General features: G+C 38.7%; 1 protein-coding gene across 1 annotated transcript in view; it reads right to left on the bottom strand.

The window, feature by feature from the left end:
* Window positions 1-1,141: 1,141 nt before the first annotated feature.
* insra (insulin receptor a) overlaps window positions 1,142-26,806 on the bottom strand; it is a 77,040-nt gene continuing 51,375 nt past the window's right edge. The window contains exons 4-21 of the mRNA XM_065276993.2: window positions 25,066-25,205; window positions 24,509-24,653; window positions 24,171-24,385; window positions 23,798-23,924; window positions 20,421-20,671; window positions 19,376-19,543; window positions 16,842-17,040; window positions 11,568-11,851; window positions 11,337-11,476; window positions 10,760-10,919; window positions 7,676-7,778; window positions 7,524-7,591; window positions 7,041-7,270; window positions 6,211-6,321; window positions 4,220-4,379; window positions 3,458-3,587; window positions 3,207-3,341; window positions 1,142-3,068 (exon numbers count right to left, since the gene is read on the bottom strand). Of these exons, the coding sequence (XP_065133065.1) occupies window positions 2,717-3,068; window positions 3,207-3,341; window positions 3,458-3,587; window positions 4,220-4,379; window positions 6,211-6,321; window positions 7,041-7,270; window positions 7,524-7,591; window positions 7,676-7,778; window positions 10,760-10,919; window positions 11,337-11,476; window positions 11,568-11,851; window positions 16,842-17,040; window positions 19,376-19,543; window positions 20,421-20,671; window positions 23,798-23,924; window positions 24,171-24,385; window positions 24,509-24,653; window positions 25,066-25,205 (3,118 nt within the window). The 3' untranslated portion in view covers window positions 1,142-2,716. The remainder of the gene's footprint in view (window positions 3,069-3,206; window positions 3,342-3,457; window positions 3,588-4,219; window positions 4,380-6,210; window positions 6,322-7,040; window positions 7,271-7,523; window positions 7,592-7,675; window positions 7,779-10,759; window positions 10,920-11,336; window positions 11,477-11,567; window positions 11,852-16,841; window positions 17,041-19,375; window positions 19,544-20,420; window positions 20,672-23,797; window positions 23,925-24,170; window positions 24,386-24,508; window positions 24,654-25,065; window positions 25,206-26,806) is intronic.

Genomic DNA, 26,806 nt, shown 5'->3' with positions numbered 1-26,806 from the left:
TTTTTTACCTTAAAATAACGCTTCCAAAACAGTTTCAGTCGTTTATCCACTCAAAACATGGTGAATGGCACTTTCACATTCGCTTTGCAGCCCTCTATCTGCCAAAACCGCACTAAAGAAGTTTCCAACCGTCGGGTCGCGGTCCTGTAGTTCGAGTGAAAACTACAAAAACTTGCTTTATGGCAGAACTACAATCCAATCAGAGCCAGCTATGCTGCAGTATTTACGACAGTGGGTAATGGACAATTACGCTTCTAACCTGTAGGGGGAGCAAAGAGCAAAAACTCTTTAGTGTTGCTTTAAACTACAGCAGAGCACTTCCATGAAATGTCCACCTTAACATAAAAGAGAGTTTTACCCAAATGGTTTTAACCATACTGATAACTCAGATGTCAATATCTGGTGGCTTAAATACCAGTGCAAGGTTTCAATAATTAAAAAAAAATCTATAGCTTGGTAAGTGACCAGCTTTCAGAACTGTCACATCCGTAATATTGATTCTTCATCACATGCAAAATTTTAAATATTTTTTGTTGTTTGAGTTGTGACTAGCGTTATGCTATATGTTAGCATTTAGGCTGAAGTTACGTTTTGCAAATCCATACTGAAAAAACACAAATAAACTTGCCACTTAGAAACATCCATTTCCAATTTCTAAATAATTGGTTGTTCCTCAAAATCAAAACAATGTTGTTACAAAGCTAAAAACAAAGTTGTGACTGCCAAGTTAGCACTATATGCTAGTTAATGCTATATGCCAATTTTCAGGTTGAAGTTCTGCTCTTGAGGTTAGTTACGTTTTGCAGCTCCCTACTGAAAAAACACAAATAAACTTGCCATTTAAAAATGTCCAATCTCTGAATAATTAATTTTTCCTCAAAATCCATATCTTCATCTTATACAGGCTTAAACATAAGGTCTGTTTACACACAGAGCTACTGAAATGAGCTGCTCTGAGAAACAGCCAATCAGAGCAGAGCTCAACATTAATATTCACAACCCTTCCAAATAAGGTATTAAAATACCATCTTATTTTGTGAACAAATCCTAGGGTGGTAAATGGACATGTAAAAACGTCTCTGGATAATTTTTGCACTTTATATACCCAGATATCAGAGAGAAATTTAACATATCATGTCAATGCATTATTTGGCACCTTTAATTCACAGAATTTCTACAAAGTAAGTTGTCTCCAAAAAAAAAACGTGTCCTTTATTTGGCACATACATAACATGTATATATTTCCCTTGTCTAAAACAAAAAACACGAGCACAGACTGACATTTTTCTGACGTCTGGACTCTTAAAGGATTCAGGAAAATATAAAGTTTTAATTTTGACTGAAACCGTCACATTAGTAATGCTGGAATTGCAAGTACAGTACACATCTGTAATTTTGCTATGTTTCTGTCCACAGTTTATCACCACAAATGTTGTGTGAATGCAATGCATGTGAACACTTTTATCTATGATAAAGTTATGGTTTGTGATCCATATACAGTGAATATTGTACATTTCCCGGTCAGTTCCTGAAAAATGTTCTGTGATATTTTAGTGACTGCTAGTTTCAACACCCGTGCACAAATACTTCCCAAGAAATGTCACTTGAGAGTTTCCGTTTCGCTGCGTGACAGACCCACAAAAAGAACGACAGAGAAACACATCTTTCCATTCGTTGAATGCACCTCACTGCTTTATTTACAGCAGCTATTTCAATCGATATCAAGATTTGACATCCGAAGCCCATGACTTTACAATACTCCTGTGCACCTAGGAGCTGCTGGCTGATCAGAGGTCCAGGATTAGTATGATTTTTTTTTGGATTAGAAAAAATAAAGATTCAAGACAAACATGTAAAAACATTTCTACAACCAGCAATAACTCTTGAATGACAGCTATGTACAAAAACATCAATATATTTATATATATATATATATATACTTTTATCATCCTCCTCATCATCATCATCATCATCTATACCCACTAAAATATATCAAAGCAGCAACTATTGGTCAATCTGAGGAACTCTTTTTAGTCCTGAAAACAGTTTAAATATCCTTCAGCTGTAAATGTGTGAACACCAGGAAAAACAAAAGAGGAAAACAAAGCACAGGTAAGCAAATAAATAAAAAATGATTCCAAAAATCTGTGTGCAGTCAAGAATACTGAGTAGCAGGTAGAAAGCAGTGTCCTCCCCCTGTAAAGAGTTTGTTCTTGGAAAGGACAATACGGGTCATCCTACAGTTCCCAAGTTCAACAGGTTTGCCACCAACGCCCATAGACTCGGACATAACTCCACGTTGTACTGACACAGGCTAAAAAACCCAAGTAAGGTCACTTTTTTTTCTTAATTTCTTCTAGGTTATTGGAGAGAGTCTGAGAACTGGTTGGCGGGTGAGGAGATAACATGACGTTTAAAGCAGCCTTCTGGTTGTATGAGGTTAATTTCACAGTTTGTTCCATTTGACCAGTCATTGAAACTTGGCAATTATAAACAAGTAAAAAAGATGACAGGAAAGAAGCAGATGATGAACGTTTTCTTCTTTAAATACAAAAACGACGCCCGCACCCCGTATCGTCGTCATGGGGAGGCGACGAGAAGAAAACCAAAGTCCTGAGTTTGCTTTCTGAGGGGCTTCTGATCTAGAGCATGAGAGAAATGAGTCTACTGTAGAAAGGGTTAAATCTAATCTTGCTCGCAGGGGTTAAAGATAATATTAGGAGGGGTTAGATCGGGGTAAAGATAAGATGCGTCCGTTTTTCTTGCCGTTCATATGCGTGTACGGCACGTGCTCCTCGTAACTCCCTCGCAAGCCCACGGAGGAGCCCTCGTCCCCGTCTAAACAGCTCTCCCTCTGAGAGTATGAGGATGGGTCCAATGGGATGCTCTCCATGTTCTCCATGTCCATGTCAAACTCTTCCGTCTCGGGTGGTTTGTTCTCTTCGCTGTAGTAGAACGAGACCTCCTGAAACGACGGATGCAGATCCTCACGGAGCATCTCAATGATTTCTTGGAAACTGGGCCTCATTTTGGGATTGTAATGCCAGCACATTTGCATCAGAGTATGCCTGGAAGACAAAGAAATCGATCGAATGGGCACACGTCCTACCTTTATCTGTTTCGATTACTAGTCTAAAAAAATAGTTACAGTATACATTACAATAAACAACACCAACTTCCAGTGATCTTGCAAGTGATATACTCACAATCTGTCTGCGCAGTTGTCTGGCCTGTCAAGGTATCCACCATCCATCACGAACTTTAAGACCTGTTCATTGGACAGTCCCTGGTAGGGCTGCTCGGCCAGAGTACTGATCTCCCACAACACCACTCCAAACGACCTAAATGAGGACGCAGCATGGGCCATGAGCAACTCAGACAATCTCGAGATCAATTCCTTAAACGATGACACATGTCTGCACACGGTTGTTTATGTCTATGCACATGGTCGGCTCACCAGCAGTCCGAGTTGGCTGTGAAGACCCCGTCCTTCAGCGACTCGGGGGCCATCCATCTCACAGGAAGCAGGCCCTTCCCACCCTTCCTGTAGTAATCTGTCTCGTAAATGTCTCTTGTCATGCCAAAATCTGCAAGGGAACAGAGGAAAGAAAACATCATCAAGGCTCTTAAGATAATAGATTACACTATCGCTTCACGACGGACTACGGCCCATCCTGTACTTCATTAACACTTTCACATTTTTTATCACAACAATGTTTTAGCAGCTTGACCTTTTTGTCGCTCACTCACTATAACCGCGATGCAGGCACTTGCTAAATGAAATGCAGTCAATTTCAGAACTAAACTCATACAGTTAACAGACCACTGTCCAGATCCAAACACTCGATTTATATGCACACCATGTTTGGTAAATCCACAAATGTTTGTACTGGACTAAGCAGCACCAACAGTAGTCTGAGAGAAATGTTGTTAGGATATTGAATGTGATTTCAATATTTGTGAACAATTTAGAGAAAATGAAACATATCAAATTCTTTTTGAGGAAGTTATGTCACTGCGGCGGCATATGTGCAGCGCATCAAGGTCTTGCTAGAGCATGCGCCATTCTTTAATGGTTAACAATTGTCTCTTTTTATTGACAGGCGGGACAAGGGCGGTCATACTGATCGTTGACGCATCTTGGTCGGATAGTTAATATCTTTGACCTTGTATAGCTTTATGTTATAGACTCTGAGTACTGTATATCATGGTACCATACCTCCAATTTTTACGGTAAGGTCTTCGGCCACCATGCAGTTCCTGGCAGCGAGATCTCTGTGCACAAACTTCTTAGCGTTCAAGTAAGCGATGCCATCTGCGATCTCCGCTGCCATCTGAATCATCTCCTTCAGTGTCGGAGGAGGCCGACCGGGGTTATTCTGGAACAAGGCCAACAACACCACAAATAAACACAAACCCATAGGAGCAGAAACTGGAACTTTAAAGGAGGACAAGTATTTTTCAGCAATGTAAGTAATGTCAACTAAATCTAGCTGTATAGTAGGGATGTTCACATTGACCGGTTAACCAAAGGTAAGAATTTATGATTGATTCATATTATCAGTTAAAAGAAAAAAATCTGTTAACGCACAGTGCGTGTTGACAATAGACTGTAAAAAAACATATGGACGTAGTGTGTGTGACATCACCCATTGGTTTGTGATGATAGTTTTGAAGGTTAAAATAGACGTTGCCTGCCGTCACCATCTTGGCCGCGCGTCACCACAAATCATTTGCGGAAAACCGAAAAGGGTAAAGAGACGGGACGTGGGTGAAGCTGAGGTGGCTGGTTGCTTAAACCACGCCTGCCTAGCCAGATTCTAGTGACAGCAGTTGCCACTCCCTTAATTATGCAGAACTTTAAGACTTAATATAATTTAAACGGATGAGTAACAAAACAATTCACTCCCCTCACAGTTGTCATGAAGGGCAAAATTTGCTATACAGACCAAAAACACTTTTTGTACCAGGCTGTAAACATATTATTTTCTGCTGTAAAGTTGGGCATTTTAACATGGAGGTCTATGGGAATTGACTCCCTTTTGGAGCCAGCCTCTAGCGGCCAGTCGATCACTCCGTATTGGCTTCATCAGAGAAGGTTGCCCCTCTTTGTTGACACTTAGTCTATAGACATTTCTCCACTTTTCTACCCTTAACTCTTTCCTCGCCATTGACGAGTTATCTCGTCAATCTGCAATACCGCTATCTATTATCCACCAGGTGGCGCTCTTCCGCAACTTATAAAAACCGGAAGTATTGCCCTAGGGCAAACAGCTGTATGTCCGTGTATGTTTTAAAGATCGCTCTGCATCTGATCTCTATCAAAAGTCCTTCACAAAAATTGAATTATCTCAGCTTTTTGCTCAAAATTTGGTGTTTTTGATGAAACCTACACATATTTGAGAGGTGATAAAAACAGAACACATGAAGTTAGGATGAAACTGATTTTTTTTTTTTTTGAAAGCAGAGTGTCTGTTCTTTTTTTCATATATTGTATGTTTATATATTTAAAAAGGAGCATTTTCTGGAAGGCATTAAACTTTTGTGTAAATCATGAAAAATGCTGGCGGCGAAAGAGTTAATTTGTGAATGGCCTGTAAATGATGCAAATTATTGCTGCCCTGATGGTCTGGTAAAGTAATCATTTGTACAAGAAATCATTTGTAGAGCATATGTGTCCGTGCTTTGGAAGCTGCACGGAGACGGATGATGCGGACCGTCTCAGTCTCGCGTGCATCTGGACAGACCTTCGCTGATCGCCTAGACCCTGACCATAAACATCTCTCTTTTTGCACAAACAGAGAAAGACGACGCAAAAGCAAAACTTTCTAAAATGCTTTAGAAATAGCCACTGTGTTAATCATCTGGACTGATGGCGTGCTCTTTTATTATGTAATGTGGCGTGAAAATTTGATAATGTATGAATCCTGGTTCTGTTGTTGATCTGTTGCTGCTGTTTGCACGTTCAAATGAAATAAAATGTTTATATTGTTTTTACCATCAACTGTATTTTTACCCGATGACAATTTAATATTAAAATCATATTAGTTAACGATTAATGTTCAAGCTGTAACAAGCTGCGGTTGTCGGTCAGAAAAAATGAACTTAAATGAACATCCCTACTGTCTAGTCTAGCGGTGTAATAGCTGCTAACAGAGAAGCTGTGTCAGGTCTAAAAGCAGCTCTTGACGTTTTTGTTTGCTTTGTTACCTCTGAGTCTGGTCTGAGGGAACGCAGGTAACTCTTTAAATCTCCATGTGTCATGAGCTCCATCACCACCAGTGTGGGCTGGCCTTTAGAAACCACACCCAGCAGCCTCACCTAACCAACAAAATCATGTTAGTTACATCATTTAATGCATATACAAGTACTTTAATGCATAATATACACAATAACAGCGGGACACAATGTTGAATCACATTTTTATATTCATAAGATTTGACGCCATGGAGGAAATTTTTTAGCTTACAAGTTTGACAAATTTCCTATGCCCCCTGGGGATTGTATCCTTACATTAATATATTAATTTTACCATTAAAGTTACAATGAAGCAAGCATTTGTGATGGCTGTAGAGTAAAATTGACTATCTTTAAACCCTGGTTTTACAGACACAGCTTATCTAAAGCCAGGACTGTGCTTAGTTAAATTAAGATGATTAAACATCTTTTTTAACCTGCTAAGAAAACGATGTTAATGGTGTTTATCCTGAAATAAAACAATGGGTCTCATTCACTAAGCATGTTTATGTACAAATTTGTTCGTAAAATGTGCATTCGGACATTTAAATAACAAATCATGATTCAACAAAATTTTTTATACTTAAATGTATTTTAAATGTATGCAAAAACATAAGAACAACTTAAACCACACTTACACAAGAATCATGAACAAGAAAAAAATATATAAAATATCTAACGCAGATATATATTATAGGGTTCTTTTTCTTGTTAATGACTATTAGTGTACGATTATTGTCTGTAAAACCAGGGGTAAGTGAAATGTTTTACTCCTACGTAGTCCTGTAAGAGTCGTGTCTCACCACATGATGGCAGCTGAAAGCCTTCATCACAGAAGCTTCATTGAGGAACTCGATCCTCTCCCTGAGGCTGGCCGACTCATTTACGGTCTTCACCGCCACGCTGGTCTGCGGTTCACCTTTAACTATGTCTTTTCCAATGCCCTCGTACACCATGCCGAAAGATCCCTGGCCCAGCTCACGCAACAGATTAATCTTTTCACGAGGCACTTCCCATTCATCTGGCTCATACACTGCACAAACACGACACACAGGAATGATATATAATATATATATATAATACTGTTACACAGTCGTATCTGAGATTGAGCAGAACTTGGGCAAATGAGAAAGTCTTTTTAAATGTAATCAACTTCCCAAATCGATATGGCTGTCAATGTGATACATTTTGCTTGCTATGGCCAAGCTAATTATAGTTATAATCAAACAAACTGAATCAATCTGCATCGATTGCAGCATTTTCTAGGAAAAGAAAAGAAAGCTCACCCTCATCTGGGCTGAAATATTCAGGATTGGGTGAGGTGTAAAGCCGTCCTGTCGGCCCCTCTGTTTGCCTGTTAAGATGAATGAACAGACTTTATCAAATCCATAGAAAGTGCTTTGGAGGATATTCATCTAATCAAAAAGTTCAAACTTACTTCTTTTTGAACATGAAAAATCCCGCCCCTCCCATTAGCAGCAGCAGGAACACACAGATCACCGGGCCAATCACAATTTTCAGCATGTTTGATGGGTCCACACCTGTTCACATAGGCACAAAAGATCAATCATATGTCCCTTAGCATTCAAATTTCTGTTAATTCAATTAAGTTCGATGTATTGTGCTTTTGAAAATAATTTTTAGATGTATCTAGACAGTTTTTTAGGATTAGTGCCTTGCAAATGCCCTACACAGTCCCTCCAGGATTTCACAATTTATTTTTGTGATCAAAATATCTCTAATTAGTATACCAATGCTTGTCTAATATTAAATTATTATTAAGAAGTTCTCAACTAATTAAATAACAGTGAAATAAAAAGAAAAGAGAAACAAAATGAAAATATGACAAATAAATACAACTACAGATACATTGTTTGTTTTTTGTAGGGCTGCATAACGAATTTTAGTTTTTGTTCACATCATCTGTATGTGTGTGCATTGTGTATAATAATTATGTATATATAAATACACACACACACACACACACATATATTATTTTAAGAATATTAAAACAATTATATATTAAGTATTTATATTTATAAATAATATAATTATATATAAAAATAAATAAATTTATTTTAATAAATACATTTATAAATTATACATAGACACACACACACACACACGATGTAAACAAAAACTTTTATACTGCAAATGATTCGTTTTTGGATTAACAGACAGCTGTCACACAGTGGTTTCAATCCTGATCGCCAACACTGAGAGAGGTGTCCCGCATAATCTTGTAATCCTAATATTTTTTTAGGGTCGCTCTTTAAAAAGTTTGAAAATGACTGACCTACAATAATGCACAATAGTCACAAGTCCAAAACTACCTTTTCCCGTAGGAGCTTTTTACACCTGGTCACTTCATGCGTTTTCTCTAATTGGATAGCTATACGATCGTAAAAAGATGCAGTGTAAATGACCTCCGAAACGTTTTCGAGATGCATTTAAATCCGATCGCTCAAACCACTTCAGGAGGTGGTCTGGGACGCATTTCAGATGAAACTGGACAAGTGTGTATATACATCTGGTTGATGAAACCACATATGTCAGCCCTTTACTCCTCCCGAACGTAAGGACGTCACCCGGAATTAAGCCAGCAAAGAGGAAAACAAACAAAGACATGCTTATTGTTCTATGGAGCAACGACAGCAGGATTTTTTTTTTCCAATAACCAATAAAAAAGGCCTATGACAAACTCCAATGATATTAAACAAAGAAATACAACTTTGAGACAGTTTTGTGAACGCTTTTCCCCGTCATGGACCCGTACATTAAATAATCACACCTCCGTCACTCTCCTGCTGCTGTATTGCACGCTCCAGCTCATGCCGAGCAAGGAGACGCGCGTCCCCTGCCCAACATACAGTAAGTGCTGCCTTTTGTTGCATAAACATCGTCGTAAGTAATGCGGAGCAATGAATAGTGTATTTGCATTTTGCTCGGGAGTAGAAGATCGGATTCATATCCGTTTTCACAAAACACATTTACGTGGCCAAATGTAAATGGAATAGTTTTAACAAATCAGATAGCTATCCGATCAGAGAAAACACATGAAGTGACCGGGTGTAAAAAGCCCCTAAGCTGTGTGTTTACTTGGGTGTTATTATTAATGGTGTATGTGAGCGTTCAAGTGCAAAGCCTAAAAAAAGAACAATTCGGTCCTCACGCACTGACAGGCGGCAAGCACACGTCTGTTTGCACTGAGATGATCGTGGACAGATGCCTTTCTTTTGTGTCCCAAGTTTCCAACAACTTTATTTAAGGACTATAAAACAGTAAATTGTAATACCAAAAACCGGGTGAAGCAATGTCATAATGCATTTATATGCGAAAGCAGGTTTCACACAGACCTTCACGTATGTAACCTCATAAAAATAATGCATTATTACTAGCTTACAAATAAAAACTTAAGTATTGAAGGAGAGATAATGTAGTGATGTGTGCTAGGGAGATTGTGATTGACTGTTAAAGGAATAGTCTACTCATTTTCAATATTAAAATATGTTATTACCTTAACTAAGAACTGTTGAATCATCCCTCTGTCATCTGTGTGTGTGCACGTAAGCGCTGGAGCGCGCTGCGACGCTACGATAGCATTTAGCTTAGCCCCATTCATTCAATGCTGCCATTTAGAGATAAAGTTAGAAGTGACCAAACACATCAACGTTTTTCCTATTTAATACCAGTAGTTATACGAGCAAGTTTGGTGGTACAAAATAAAACGTAGCGCTTTTCTAAGTGGATTTAAAAGAGTAACTATATTTTATGGCGTAATAGCACTTTTGGGAGTACTTCGACTTGGCGCAGTAACACCCTCCCTCTCCCATTATGAGAGTGAGAAGGGGAGCGGACTTTTCAAGTACTCCCAAAAGTGCTATTACGCCATAAAATATAGTTACTCTTTTAAATCCGCTTAGAAAAGCGCTATGTTTTATTTTGTACCACCAAACTTGCTCGTATAACTACTCGTCTTAAATAGGAAAAACGTTGATGTGTTTGGTCACTTCTAACTTTATCTCTAAATGGCAGCATTGAATGAATGGGGCTAAGCTAAATGCTATCGTAGCGTCGCAGCGCGCTCCAGCGCTTACGTGCACACACACAGATGACAGAGGGATGATTCAACAGTTCTTAGTTAAGGTAATAACATATTTTAATATTGAAAATGAGTAGACTATTCCTTTAAATGTCGGGCACGGGGTTGCTGGTAGTTTGGTGCAGCATGCTGGAGAGAGAGAGGTTGTTTATGTGCGTTTGCCAGAAATGTTCACCAAGTTGTTTACGCTGTATCATGACAGAATATTAGATGATTTTTTTGCTATTATTTAGTGATTAAATAAATTATGAAGGATCGCAAAATAACGCAACATGTTCAGCAAAAACTGGAGGGACTACCTATAGTTTTCAAACTGCCTATGATGTCAAGGTCTGAATTGTTTGACTTTATGCATAACTGAGAAACTGGAAAACTGAAAATTAAATTCACTAGCACGACAGACGTGTTTGTGTGCCTTACGTAGGTCCTGCACGTAGAAGTGTGTTTGCTCCGTCCATGATCCATTGCCCGCCAGAGAGGTGGCTCTGATTCGCACCGTGTAATTCCCAGGATGCACCACTCTCAGCTTGCAGCCTCCGTCTGCAATGTAATTCTTCCTGGACACGCAATGGTGCAGCTCCTAAGATACAGAGAAACGCTGTTGTTGTACGCAATGTCCAAGCCAGACTGGACGTTCATTAGACAGTGGCTAACAACTAAGCTTTTATCGTGTTATTATGTTGCACAAAATCCATCTCCAACAAACACATCTTAACATTACTCATCAGGCTTTAATGAAACGAAGAGTGCAAAAACATCATGTTTTGCTTATATGAACCTTTATATAATCAACCCTTGTTTATCGGAGGCTTTTCAAAAACAACATTAGGGACATTTTCGCTGTCTCCGGGAGGATTTCTCCATGGTTACAGAAACACAACGCACAATGAGGCAATGATGCTAAAAAAAGCTTGTTGATTTAGCGCTAACACATGTTGATTAATACAAATCTGATTTAAAGCGTTCACTGGAGGAAAGCGCCCGCATGTTGTCTCACCTCTGTATCTCCCAGTCTCTTGTAATGGACTTCATAGAGGATGATCATGCCGTTGGGATCCTTAGGTTCTTTCCACTTGATGTGTACGGAGTATTCGGACACTTCATATGTAATTGGCTCCACGATATCATCTGCCTTTTCTGTAATTCAAAACAAACCGAAGGCATTCATGGCAAAGCTATTAATCGTGACACGACAGCTGCCCAATAAACATACGAAACAATGCCATACCTTCAGGCATGGTGCGGGCGCTGACGTAGGCTGCCATGCTGCAGCGAGTGGGCTCAGTCGGATGGTTACAGGCGTGTATTTCTATCTGGTAGCTGGTGAAATGCCGCAGATTGGAGATGACAGTGAACTCCTTGGCGAAAACCCGAAACGAGATCTTGTTGGCCTCTGCTTCCTCTTCTGGGCTACGTGTGGCCGAGCCATTGGGCAGTGAAGCGGGCGTGGTGAATAAATGAGAGGAAGTCTTATTGGCCACGCCCATTAGAGATCTGCGTTGTCTTGATGGTCTGAACAAAGACAGAGAGGGACGATTGGTCTTATTAATTTACAAAGTAATGACTTGCCATGAATATATGTGCTCATTTAATAAGCATGGAGAAACACTATGGACATATACACACCGGGGATAAAATTATCCAAAAACAAAACGAGTTTCCTTGTATTTTGAATTAAAGCATGTGACCTGGTTATGTGTTTCATTTTCTTTGTTTCGGTTTTGGTGTTTATATTAAATGTTTAACAGCCAGTCGTGCAAGCGTGTGTTTGTTGTGATACCAGCTGACACGAGCAGCATCATACACAGATCAAACACATGAAAATGCTTGCACCACGAGCCTGGTTTCTATTACAGATGTGAACACAACCTTTGCAATAATTTGTAATATCAAATAAAAGATATTGCAAAATGACAGCTGTTATGCAAGTAAAACAATCTTTTTCCTTTCATATCCTTTCAAAAGTCATATCAATAATCATGCCGATAGAGGTTGAAAGGTTTAGATATTTCATAGCCACCGCACTCGCAGTAATTGTTAGTCAAAGGAGATACATATGTGTTATCCAAGCATTAATGGCAAGGAGACCCCCCTTTACTTAAGCAGCGATGTATGAGGGGTTTGTGCGCAATTTCACATCTTTAAAGAATGCTCATGTGATTTTTATGTATGCCAGGTGGCCTGTAAATGCGAAATACTGTTTTTTTTTTATTGCATTGACATCACATTGATAGGGGATCCCCAACAGCCTGTTTTGTGTGACTGTTGCGGTTTAAAGGAGATTACACAAATAAAAAAAGATGGATTTGTATAATAACAGCACACACTGGTGACTCATTTTCTGATAGAAACACATTTAAAAGTGCATTTACTAGGTTAGGGGGCTTTAAACATCCACTGACTCAAAAGCAGTAAAAACTGTGTACGTTGTGATCATCGTTCTGAATCTGATCTCTAACAAAAGTTCTTTACAAAAATATAAATATATTAGGGATGCTTCGATCAGGATTTTTGCAGCCGATACGATTACCGATTTGTTGTCTTTGTGATCGGCCGATACCAATGCCGATTCTTCAAGCTGATACGCAAGCTCTTTGATGACTGTAACTGTTAACATTTTTTCTAGATAAAGTAACAAGTAACTACAGATGTTGCCTATTTTATATTACTTGCAGTAATTAGATATATTATTGTTTTAATAGAGAATCATATAAATAAGCATAACAAATATTTCTTCTGCAAAGAGAAATTTAATATGTCTTTAAAAAGGCTTATGTCTGATAAAAGTAATGAAAATAAAACACTTCACAGTCTTTACTGTATGATTTAAATATACACGCATTCATATGAAGTATAACAGTTCCTTATTCAAGAGCAGAGAGTGATTTTATTGAGAGATGAATTACGCCTGAAATACACTGCAAGCGCCCGCGATGCATTACGGCTCAGAGGTGGCTTTGTTTCGTCTTGTTACGCGGTGCCAACTCACACAAGAAGCGGATCAGAAGAGCAGCAGTAGGACCGCGTCATCACGTGATTTTCCTGTCTGACGTTGTTTTTCTTGATTTTCTGAGTTCTAACAAGCATAAGTTCGCTAAATGTTAATGTTTTGTTAGGATTAATTCTGTATATTGTTTTTTTTGCCATGTCCTATTTTGTTGTTCTGTAGTCAAAAAAGTGCATAATTTTAAAAATTCAGTTAGGAAGGACAAATATTTAGCTATGCACATTCGTCTAAAACACATCATATATTTTAACACATGTTTATTACACGGCTCTCTGGAATGCTTGATTCTGATTGGTCAGTTGAGACATTTGCAGGTTCGTTCTTTTCAAATAATAACCGCTCCAAAGTAATAACGCATAGCCGGTACTACTTGTACGAGTAAAATCGCTCTGCGCCAATAAAGATCAATAAAGATTACTGTTTGGCGCCATCTTGTGACAAACACTGGACAACCACGACAAGACACCGACAGCTTACTGAGACTGAACTTGACAAAATAGAGCATGACAGCTACGAAGCCAACACACAAAAAAAATACAGAATGGGCATTAAAACTTCTCAAAGACTGGCTAAAAGAGAAAAAATGGAGACAGACAAGTATGAAGCAGAGGATCTTAATAAGGTATTACGATCATTTTATGCATCTGTGCAAAGTTTCGCGGAAGGATAAAAATATTAATTTAAAACAAATATGCCAATAAAATGTTTCAAATTCATATTCATGTCCGTTTTTTTCTTATGTGACAAGTAGCCGTGTAATAAGCGGGATAATGTAGAGGCAGCCGGTAGTTATCGGGAAATAAGCACCTTCAGTGTGATACAAGACCCTCCGCTTCGCGTCGGGTCCTGATCACACTGTCGGGGCTTATTTCCCGATAACTACCGGCTGCCTCTACATTATCCCTTACATATTTCACATACAGTGCCTGTGAGCAAGATGATGTGAAATACAGAGTCTGCATGGGGTGTTTATTTTGAAATTGACAGGATATTTGACTTTTATTTTGTATTTGCGGTGCGGCTTGTAAACACAAGCGTTGACTAGAATGACCGCGATCAGCTCCGGTTGCCTCTTCGGAGCAGTAACGCGCAGCAGACTCGTGCAGTGTAAATCAGGGGTTAGGTTTTTGTAGCTTTAAGATGTGGGAAAGCTTGCTCTGTTCACGTGCACTGATGACAGGCTGCTGTGTGTGCACGCGGACAAGAGCAGCTGTGAGGAAAGTTAAAGTTTAAACTGTCAAAACTTTCAAATGAATGCAAATAATACACTTTTGCCATGAGGATGCAATTGTCCGTGATAGATACGTGTTGTATACGCTGTTTGATGGGGATGTGAAGACGTGTTGCACTGTAAGGACAGGAGCGCATCTTCGTAGAAAATACACATATCTCTGTAAAGCAGGGGTCTCCAACCTTTTATTGAGCAAAGGCTACAACAATAGATAAAACAATCTGAATGGCTACTTATTTGTTTTACATGTTGATTTTATTTTATTTTACTTGTTTTAGTATTGTTTAAAATGTTAATATACGTAAATCAAGCCAAGCTACTATAAATATATAATAAATAAATATTACAATTGAGACGACAGTATTAATAGAATGTGCTTTGGCCCGCACAGATTCTGTGTGTGCTACCTGGTGGGCTACAGACCCCTGCTGTAAAGGAAAAAAGAGAAATCCAAATCTGCACATTGCACATGAGCAACGGGAGCCCTACGATGACAAAAGTAAACAGAACGATCGGTTCATGAGATCGGCAAATTTAGCGAGTACTGATTAGGGATGGGTATCGATTCAGATGTTCCAGATCGATTCGATTTCGATTCGCAAGCTATCAAATCGATTCGAGTTCGATTCTCGGTTCAATTTTAGATTCCGGTTCTCAGGTCGGTTTTTATACTGGATTCAAGCATCAACGCCGATGAAACACCTGAAACTGCTATTTTAAGCACTGAATAGCCGTGTTTGCACTATCGGGCTTCAAGCGGGCGTGCCAGTGCCTGCCGAGGCCTGTGGCGTTTGCATTGTCACTTCCGGGGCATGATCGTGCTTCACTGGTGCGATAGTGCAACTGAGGCTAATGAATGAATGACAGGCTTGCCTCTCGCTTCTTGGTAACATCGCGCAAGGCAAAACAGAGGGTGACATCTAGTGAAGAAGAATAGCAATTAGATTAATGTTAATCGTACGTTAAATGTTTGCAGGAATAAATATGAAAGAAAAAAATCGATTCTGCTCTTTGAGAATCGATTTTGAATCGACCACAAAAAAAAAAAAGATTAATCGAAAAATCTATTTTTTTGCCCAGCCCTAGTACCGATCGAGTCATTTAATGCCATTATCTGCCGATACCGAGATCTCTCGCTCTTTCTCTCTCTCTATATATAAAATAACTTTTTCTGGAAGAAATTACACTTTGACACACATGATTTGAAAATCATAAAAAATGCTGCCGCTGGCGGGCCACTTATTTAAAAACGCTGTTGTGGAAAGTATACATTTTCAATCCTTTAATTTTGCAATTAAAACGGATATGACATCAAGGGATAACATAATAGGCTTTTCTTCTTCATTGGTTTTGTGAGTAAAGTTGTAAACTACCCTCAGAAGGAGAACAGATCCCAACATCACATTGTGGTTTAGAGACCACAAATGATTGCATAGCTGTGGCAAATTATGGTTTAGGAAATATTTGAAGTCTAATGGAATAAAAGTGACTATACCACTAAACAACTTCATTTTTTAGCAATGTCATTACTAAAGTCATCACAAGAGGGAGCAGAAGAGTATGCGTGCGGTTGGTTATAACAATTCCAGTGGTTCACCACCATCAGAGGAGCACAGCGTTCAGTTATTTCCCTTAAATGTAAGCGCACACAACAATCAGCACTTCTGCTGTACAATAAAGTCAATTTTCATTAAAGTGAAACTTTAATATCCTTAGATGAACTTCACTATCTCAAAAAAAAAAACTGCAGAAGCAGCTGCGACAGACAATAATATTTAGAACAATAACGGAAAGACAAACTTTCTGTACATCCTCGGAAAGCCACTTGGCAACACCAGAGCAAAAAACATCTTCCCCCAAAACAAAGACTATAAAGACTAAACCAAGGTCTGTGGAAGGTACAAGAGCATTTGTGTGGATGTGGGAGACTGTGTGTGTGTGTGTGTAGGAGTGGAATGGGATCTTAAAACCAGCTGTGAGTTTTTGAAGGCCAACGATACAAAAAACGGTGGAAACGCACCTTTCAAAAACATGCACTCAAGGTCTTGGCGGAGTCAAAAACAACCCGCGGCTTGACCGCTGCTGAGACATTCAACCCTGAGCTGAGGACTCGGGGTGAAAACAGATGAACAACAAAAAACACTTGAGAATCTCCACCTAGAGGGTCACGTCAGGTGAAGAATGTGACAGCTGATTCTCAAATATTTCAGATGAACAGCATGTGTGTTTAGTTATCAACACTATTGAGGAACTATGAAGTTTACCTGAGCTCAAACACTTCATTATGAAGGTAGTTTTCAAAGGTTTTGCGGTATTCAGACTCCTCCGCCTCTTTTTTCAGCTGTTTCTCGGTTTTAGGACACGCGCAGCAGAGTTTGGCCTGACCCTGCTCCTCCGTCTGGTTCCACTTCTGTTCCTCTTCATTATCCACCTTTGTAGGGGCTCTGGTGGGCAGCTTCATACCTGAACAATACAACATACAGCTTTATTTTATTCTGGTATCATTACTGGTCTGTGTATAACAACTAGTGAGCTGCCTACAAATACAACATCTATCTTGCAACACAGTTATTTACATGTATTACACGGCTCGTTGGAATGCTTGATAATGATTGGCCAGTCGTGACATTTGCAGGTTTGTTATTTCCGAACAATAATCACTCAAAACTAATAACACACGGTAACCTGGATGCTAAAATCAGTTTGACAGGTACAGTTTGATTTTACACAAAGATTTTATATAAATATGTCTTTTAATAACATATACTACATTATATTTACAAATAATTAAATAGTGTGTTTGTGACATCTGAACGTCTTGTCATATTTTACATTTGAAAGTTAATGGATTTTCCTCGCGGAAGGTCTGCAATTGTTAATATTTAGCTAATAAAATATTTCAAATACATTTTTAAAGGGCACCAATTTCATTGCTAAAAACAACGTTATTTTGTGTATTTGGTATAATATAATGTGTTCGTGTGGTTTATGGTTAAAAAAGACATTATTTTCCTCATACCGTGCATTTTTTTAGCTTGAGATTTCACTCTATTCCTAAAACGCATTGATTTTGTATAAAACTCATTGCTTTGTCCCTGATTGGCCAGCTAATCTGTATGTTGTGATTGGTCTGAATACCTCTAACGTCAGCCGGAATTGTGACGCTCCGTACCATGTTTAAAAGATTCGCTCACAATGCAATGCTAACATGAGTTAACTTACAGGCTGTGAGTCCGATTCAGGAGGAATTATGATAATGTCGGCCTTGTTTACATCACCAATCCCAGGAAGTAAACTGTTGCCTAGAATCTGTGTGTTTGTTGTAGTCCAAGAAAAGAGATTTATGTTCGAAATGATTTCTTACGTCATTTATGTTTACTTTGGGTGTTTGTTTTGTATGTCGTTAACATGTACTAATACATACTTACACACCAAAGGAAATGTTAAAACGTGAATTGGACCATAGGTGTCTTTTAATGTTCCTTACCATTATTTATGGGGTAAATAGCTGTGTAATAAGCAGGATAATGTACAGGCAGCACTTTGTCATGTAAGGAATAACTGACGACGGGCCGTTGAATTATAAGAAAATTATGCACACCCAACGTGCTAATAAGGTACGCAGGTGAGCATTATTTTCAAATTTTCAGTTCGGGTGGCCCGCCTAAGCTGGGAAACCCTACCCCCTTAACTAGGTCATTAAAAAAAAGGCCGTCAAGTGCATCTCTGAGAATAGCGCGGACACGCTTCACACCGCGAGCGGGCATGCGCGCCACATGGCCGAAATGAGAAATACGTGGTCCGGACCTTCACTGTGTGGAGGATAACTAGCCAGTTGATAAAAAACATCTCGGAGAATAGTGCAGATGCGCTTCACACGGCCGAAATGAGAAAGATGTGGTCCATCATGGCTGAAAGATAGCCAGTTGATCAAATGCATGTCCGTGAGAACTGTAAGTGGACTTAAGTTTTGGGTTTATTTAAGCCTGTTTTTGTATTAGTCTATAGTTTTTGCAAATTTAAAGTTAAACCTGCTAGGCTAGGTTTCACATGCCTATTGATTAGATATAACTGTTCAGCGCTCTTGCTCACTTTATTTAAGTGCATTATTTACATGCTACAGTAGTTACACTCCTTTAAGATAATATAATTAATAGTGGGAAATAATCCATTTTTACAATTTTTGCGCAATCTATCATCGTTCGCAAGACGTTCTACAACATCTGCTTTAGTTTGTGTTTATTAACCCTTTAGTTTCACTTCACCACGCAGCTATTCCTGTTAGAGGTAAAAACATTTAATTCATTAATAATCTAGTATGTGTTCATTTCTGTCATAGTTTCTTCAAAATTAAGTTTTTTTTGAGTGTTTAAAATAAAAATATTTTAATTTTTATAATAACGCGTACGCCCCGCCCCTTTGATTGCCACGCCCTACTATACTGTCTACCTGAAGGAAGTATGAACTATAAAGGGGATGAGAAGTATTTGCCCAAATAGTGGAGGTTTTTCTTTGTACTGCAACCTTACTTATGCATTATTATCGCTTACTTATGCATCTAGCAGATGCTTTTATCCAAAATGCATTCAACCTATACACGCATTCCTTGACTAGTGTCATGCTCTGCCAGTAAACATTTTTTATGCATTGTAAATAATGTATTTATTATGGTAGTTGATGATACTCAGACCTACAAAAAGTGATGAAGTCCTGGCAGATAGATCACCACATTTTCAGGGTGTATCAAAAATGATAAACGTGAGAGTGTGTGTAAGTGCACTCGGGTACGTTTCCGAACCTTTCTGGCAGTAGTCGAACTTATAGAGCTCGCTGGCCTCTGGTTGCTGCTGGCAGAAGACCAGATAGTGTGTGATGTTTCCGTTTGGGTCATTCGGGGGCTTCCACTTGAGTATGATCTGAGATGAGGAGTTAGATGAAGATATGGGGTCCAAGGGCACAGAAGGTTCTGGATAGAAAAACAAACACGCAAAATAAACACAAGGTACATGGAGAAAATCATTCCTGTGGAAAAATAGAACAAAGCGAAAAACAAGTTCTCATCTCCACAGGCCCCTTTAATTATTTGTGTAGAAATATGCACAAGAACACAGTTCTGGTTAGACCACATTGTCAGACCGGGTCACAGATGAGACGACAGGGATAATGACAGCTTCCTCATGTCAGCGGAGGCGCGTAGGGCACCGATGTCACAGCGTGCGAACCACAACCCTCTGCCAAACCAGAATGAAAAAGCAAAACCCTAAAGCGTTGCTTTCAGGCCTTGCCAACCAGCTGCCGAACAACGTTCTCAGCTCAGTAAATGCTTATCGGGAAGGAAAGACAAAGCAAGCTCTAAAGGAAGATAGATGGGCACCTGCACTGACACTAAACCACAATCACGATTCGACCTGCAGCTCGATGCTGGATGATTTAACACCGCTTAAATGCACCAATGACTTATTTTAGCATCCTTCCACCCTTTCTTATTCCTCTCCTGGGTCGATCCTGCATAGGAAACACTGAAACTTAAATACACTCACGAAGAAATGAGGCTTAAAGTGAATGTAGATTGAGGCTCTGACACAATAAACAACCATTCAGGGCAATTGATAAACCAAAATCTATGGCTATCCTCCTTGTCAACATTTGTCTTACAATCTGTTAGTCAAGAAAAACTATGGACGAATGCCACATCATGTATCCTCATGTAAATCAGGTGCATAAGTCATACTGCAGCAAAGACACATGCGAGCGCAAAAATCTTTTTGTTGGTATATCCAGATCTTATGAAAGTTGGGTATCCCATGCCCCCCTCTCGGGTGCCCGTGTTCTTAGACTCTTACTGGTAGCATTGGTGCGGACGTAGATTATCTCGCTCTTCGCTCCGTGGACCTGATGCTCATCAGAAGCAGACAGCTGGGTCTTCACCATGATGGCGTACTGCGTCCACGGCTTCAGAGGGAAGATGAGGTGTCCGGGCTCCTGCTGATCCTTTCCATCTGTGGCGCGAGACGGAGGATCCACGTCTGCTATTACCCAACTGTTAGTGCCACACGCGTCCTGACCGTCAAACTCGGTCACATTTTTGTATGGCCTATAAAAGAAGGGGGATTAGTTGTCACACAGTGTTACAATTACACCTCAGGTATACAATGATAATGAAAACAATTTAAATGCTATTAATCAAAATGATAACTGTTAATACAATATCAGTGGAAATAACTCACAATTATGATTTTGTTTGTCTTAATTTTGCAGCCCTTTTAAAAATGTATTTATATGCATTGATGCATAATACAAGGATGGTAAGATGAAGGATCATGGATGGATATCTATCTATTATAGGCAGATATATAAACAATATCCACCTTTAGTATATAGACAGAATTGTATTGAATTATTTGTCTTTTAACCCTCTGTTTGTTACAATGAACTGCACCCTATGGAGTAAGTTGTAACGTTTGCACTCCTGTCACTTTTGGTGTATTTGTAAAATAATTGCAGGTACCACAAACAAACTTTAAGTGTTAATTTGTAGCAGAGATGTGTTTGTTGACTGCCGTTTATAAGCACTGTTTACTATTTTAACGCATTTAAGCTAAGCTTTAATAAACTCACGAAGGACACAACATTCTCCATGCGTCGGCATCCCAGAATTTAATATTTTACAAATGTAGAAAAGATGAACTGCTGTCTGGTCATCTAGGATTTCAGCATGAAATGAAAGATTAGGATTTTTCATCATTTTAAAGCACAGTGTGAGTGAATATCAGTATTTTTTGTAGGTGATCTGATAGAGCGCTTGGACCCGGAAGCAAATTAAATGTTATCCTGACTTTTCTGAGCTTTGTAACATTTACATTTACATTTACATTTAGTCATTTAGCAGACGCTTTTGTCCAAAGCGACTTACAAGTGAGGTAAACAATAGAAGCAATTATGGCAACATAAGAACAGCAATACATAAGTGCACTGGAAATAGTCTCATCAAGTCCAACACAATATACATAGCCAAGGGTATGTTAGTAATTTTTTTTTTTTTTTTTTTTTTAAAAGCCCATCAATCATCAGCAAAAGGACTTCAGTGGTTTTATACGCTTTTTAAGTGAAAGGATATGTTTGCGAGAAAAAGCTATTAGCTTATTTGGAGATCGATAAGTTGCGTTTTAATGTAAACTACACTGTACGTTTTGTAGGATCTAAACTGGTGATGATCAATGGATCTTGCGGATCTCGTGACTATTCATCATATGTGTCATGACAAACTTTTTCTTTTTAAGTGAACTATTCCTTCAAATCAGAGGAACATGTCTGATTCAATATAGGTTAAGCTCAAATATCAGCATCTGTACTATAATGCTCCTTATTTATTTTAAATTACGCTTACAGGAAGACACTTACTGGGAAAGAAAAAAGCAAATTCATAAAGGTTAAAACCTCTTCAACCCTGGGGACCCTGTCCCAGGTCCAAAATTTCGAATTTTGACTTAATATAAAATGTTCTTTTAATCTTTAATGGTCCGTCATGGACCCCAGTAACACATATGAGATACTGTTTGAAAGCTTGGAGTCTCTTCTTTCTGCAGATATGCATCACTTTGACACATTTTTTACTGTAAGAAAGTTATTTACACTTAATTTACACTATCACCCCCCCCCCCCGATATTTTTTAATATCATCTAATATTCACATATTTCATATTTTTCAAATATTACAAACATGGGCAAGTCTTATATCAAATGAAAGCTCTCATTCTCAGGAATGGAATAAGGCTACAGCGTTATTGTAGATCTATTATCAACACATATCCAACAATCGTTGAATGAATAATAAGGTAAAAAATTGTCTTTCGTAAATGTATGGGAAACTTGAGTGTGGACTGCCTCAGATAGCACAGATAGCCACAAATGATACACCATCTTTTATCTTAGGTCCTACTCTAAACAATGAGTCCATTCACAGCATTTTCTTTGGTTGTGTGCATTATTAGTCCCTTGCTATTTATTATATGTGCAAAACAAAAAATTAATATTTATATGAAAAATGTATTTCCGCACCCTTCAGTAAAATAAGAATATCTTTTGAATGCGACATGATAAAGAGTTCATTCTTTTTTTGGGTGTTTACTGTCTGCTGCTGCTAACAACCAGAACTGTCTGCAGTCTGCTAGAGCACCCAGAACCAGAGTTATACACTATCAAAGACAGTGTTTACAACATAAAAAAAGAAAATTTGGTGTTTAATCATATGAAAAACAACATAAATAACAAAATTTGTCACAAACAGCAGCTTTTTATGTAACTTCAAAGGGTTTTCTGCAAAATGATATAAAGAAATTGCATTTATTCCACTGTATGTGGTTATGGGAGCACTTCAAATGTTTTTAGGGAGAAATTGTATACAAAAAGGGTATTAATCCTCCCTTCAGTTGGAGTAAAATAACTTTTGCATACATTATGATAGAGAAAAAAATCCTTTTTCTTCTGTAAGCTGACAATTACTGGATTCAAACAAATCTCTATATTTTTGGTCAAACCACCAAAAAGCGCCTATTTATTTTTGTGTTTATTAGAGGACTAACAACACATACAACCATGTTTAGCACTTTCAACAGTGTTTTATGTAATTTCAAAGGGTTTCCTGTAAAATGATACCAAACTTTTGTATGTAAACCTCTGCATGTGGGTATGAGAAGCTTTTGAAATTGGGTAGGCCAAATCCAGGCGAAAATCCCCAAAATAGCTTCAGGGTGGAATAAGTTAAATCAGGTGTAGAGCCATAAGACAAAAATGTGTTGACGTGTCTTTAGTGTGATCAAATCACTTCCTAACCATATGTTTGAGAAGTTATATCATGTCTTGGCTGACCAATATTATGTTGTCATGACAACAGAGATATTGGATATAACTACACAGAAAGTTAGCCAGAGTGAAGCTATATATGAAGGTTAGATTAAGCGCAAAACGAAAAACACTAGAATCATGCGAAATGTTTACATCTTGTGTCTGTATATTTTAACATCTATGTGAGAAACTTAACAATAACCATTATGCTACAAATGCAGTTGATTGAGTTTAACTGATGGAAGTTTGTTATAATAAAAAAGCTGTGTGTGCGTCAATAAACATAAAATGGCAAATGCCACTGCAGTCGCTCATACTACCATGTGTTTGATCTAGACCAAACCGAAGTGACCTGTGTGTGAGACATTTAACTTACGCCTCTTTATACAAAACCATGAACCCCAGCAGGTCCCGAAAATCCGGCGGCCAGAAAGCCTCCCATTTAATCATGATCTTGTCTGAAAGGGTGCGGATCTGAGTGAAATTCAACACCTTGCTCTCACCTGTATAAAACAGAAAATGATATCTGTTATCAACATGTGAGGTACACTGTAAAAAAATTGTTGGTTCAACTTTTTAAAAGTAAGTTACCTGGTTATTCAACACAAAACTATAAGTTGACAATATTTTTTTTAACTAATATCAAATCAACTCAAATTTTAAGGCAACCAGGTAACTTCTTTTTTTAAGTTGAATCAACAAATCATATTTTACAGCGTATGATGTCACAAGTTTTTAGTTCTTCTCACATGATGCCTGATCTCCATTGGTCTTAGAAGTGATGTCAGTGTTTATCTGCCGGCCCTTAGTGCCCGTCACCTCTTCCATTTTCCGGATCTCTGACATGCAAAGCTTGGAGTTGTGTTGGAAGAACATGCGACCCTGCGGGATGGTGAGGTTGTGTTTGGACCAGTCCCACAGCTGACGCAGGTTCTGGTTATCAAAGGCGTAGAACGAATAGTTCCTGATGTGAAAGATGAGAAAATGAAGAGAGGGATGGATGTTGATTAGTAAACCCAAATAAAATCATCTTAACTGATTACAGAAACGCAACCAACATTTTATTATTTTATAATGAGACACATACGTGGATTCTCGTGTCTCTCCGCGGATGACTCGGAGCTTGCGGAGGAAAGAGAGCGAGACAAGGGCATAGGACCGTCGCACTGTAAGGTAACCTGTGATCTCCTCTAGTTGACCCAGATTAGCTTCCAGCTCTGCTGCTATGTTATCTGAGAGGAGAAGGTAGAATTGGGAGAAAACTAAGCTTTAGTCATGCATAAAATTTGGATTGTCACAATTTATATGTGGCTTTTAACTATCTGCTCAGTATATTGCAAAAGCGATATGTTAATTATATAATATATATATATATATATTTTTACACATTAAATAAGAAAATAGACTGTTAATTGATTTATTTAACATAAATGCACACCTGATTTGGGTCACAATGTTTTTTTCCTTTAACTGTACAAAGTCAATTATTCTGCATATATTGCATCTAAAATGCTTTTGCATGTGCCAACTTTTTAGATTTGGCTACTGATATTAAGTGTAATACTGTCAACAATCCCAGAACACATTGTAACATCTTTCAACCAATCAGAATCGAAAATGTAACCCAAACAAAGTTATTCTTACTTCCTCCGCGGACGTTAATGACCAAACTGCCGTTAAGCACGGTGCATCCTCTCAAAGCCTGAGCCGCTGTGACCGAGTCCACGGTCTTCTGTCCCATACACACTTTAGGGCAGAGGCCAGCGCAGGGCGAGCAGTTTAACCTGTGGCACAGGACAAAAGGTCACATGTACACCAACCCATACAATAAATATGAGTCAATTAGTCACAATGCCAACAGAACGTTAAAACAAAAAGAAATTCAAATATGATGGAGTGTTTCTATTTTCGTTGACGTGTAGGCATATTTGTGGAATTAGGACAATAATGAACGGTTCCCGTCAAGGACGTGGATCCTGTTGCGCAAATGCCAGTGCTGTTTTGCAGCAGTGACCTCGCGGGGCAGGGTGAGGGTGAAATCAAAGACGAATGAGACATTCTCCCAGACGTGCCAGAGACACAACTTAATGACCTATTGTGTTTGTGAATGCGTCGTGACTGACCGAGGAACAATTTGTGTTCTGTGCTTCCCGCACCACCGGTTCCTGTGAAGCAGAGTTTTTTGCATATTTTTTTGACTGTAGTAAGCGTTAACCTATACCTACAGGTGCTGTTTATAGACAAAGCCTTAACAACAACCAAACCAGTGTCAAAACAGAAACCGACGATTTTATCAAATTTTTATCCGTGCCAAGAATGTGGCAGAAAACATCTATTGGCCAATATTGTTAATTCCTCTGTCGCAGTGATTTGCTATCTTTTCCTAGTTTGTGACACCAGCCAAAAAGGACAGAATGTGCTGAGCCATATCCAGCTAATCTGAAGAAAAGCTGGTGCGTGGGTGAAATTCGTATTGCAGACACATCAGAGTCCAGAGTGCCGTGTCTCCCCGCAGCAAGGATGCAACTTAGAGTCGTTTATCTGTCAGTGGCCAGACGGCGCTCCCTGTCTACACAGCTGACAGACAGGGAGAGACGAGCAGCGGGGGACACAGAAGGGAATGGAGTGTCGAAACTCACGATATCTTATTGGAGATTGGCTAACACACAGATACGGTAACCTCGGGCATCAGCGCAGGACGAGAGATGTGACCTCTGTGTAGTCTGCCCAGCCTCTGGGATTTGTGCCTGCAGACTCCCTCCGCTCCAAATCCAGGGGTCATAAAACGATCCATATATCCATATATACTTATATCCATTCATGCATATATCCATCAATCCTTCTATTCATATATCCATCCATCCATCCATCCATCCATCCATCCATCCATCTATCTATCCAAATATCAATCCATTTATCCACAAATATATACACATCCATATATCCATCCATGCATATATCATCCATCCTTCTATTCATATATCTATCCATACGTCTATCCAAATATCCATCCATCTATCCAAATATCGATCCATCCATGCATATATTCGTACATCCATCTATTCTAGAGATGTTCCGATCAGCATTTTTGGGGCCGATCACCAAGATCATGATCTGCCGATCGCCGATCTTTTTTATCTATAATCTAGCAGAGTTTGCACCATTTGTAGAAATGAAACTAACTATAAATTATGTATATTATTGTTTTAATGGAGAATCAAAAAAATAAGCACAACAAATATTTCTTCTTGCAAAGAGAAATGTAATATGACGTTAAAAAGGTTTATGTCTGTTATAAGTAAATAAAATAAAACACTTCACAGTCTTTACTGTATGAATTAAATATACATGCATTCGTATGAAGTACAACAGTTTTTCACTGATG

The sequence above is a fragment of the Paramisgurnus dabryanus genome, chromosome 6 (assembly GCF_030506205.2).
Source record: "Paramisgurnus dabryanus chromosome 6, PD_genome_1.1, whole genome shotgun sequence".
NCBI lineage: Eukaryota > Metazoa > Chordata > Actinopteri > Cypriniformes > Cobitidae > Paramisgurnus > Paramisgurnus dabryanus.
This window is presented reverse-complemented; position numbering and strand designations above follow the sequence as displayed.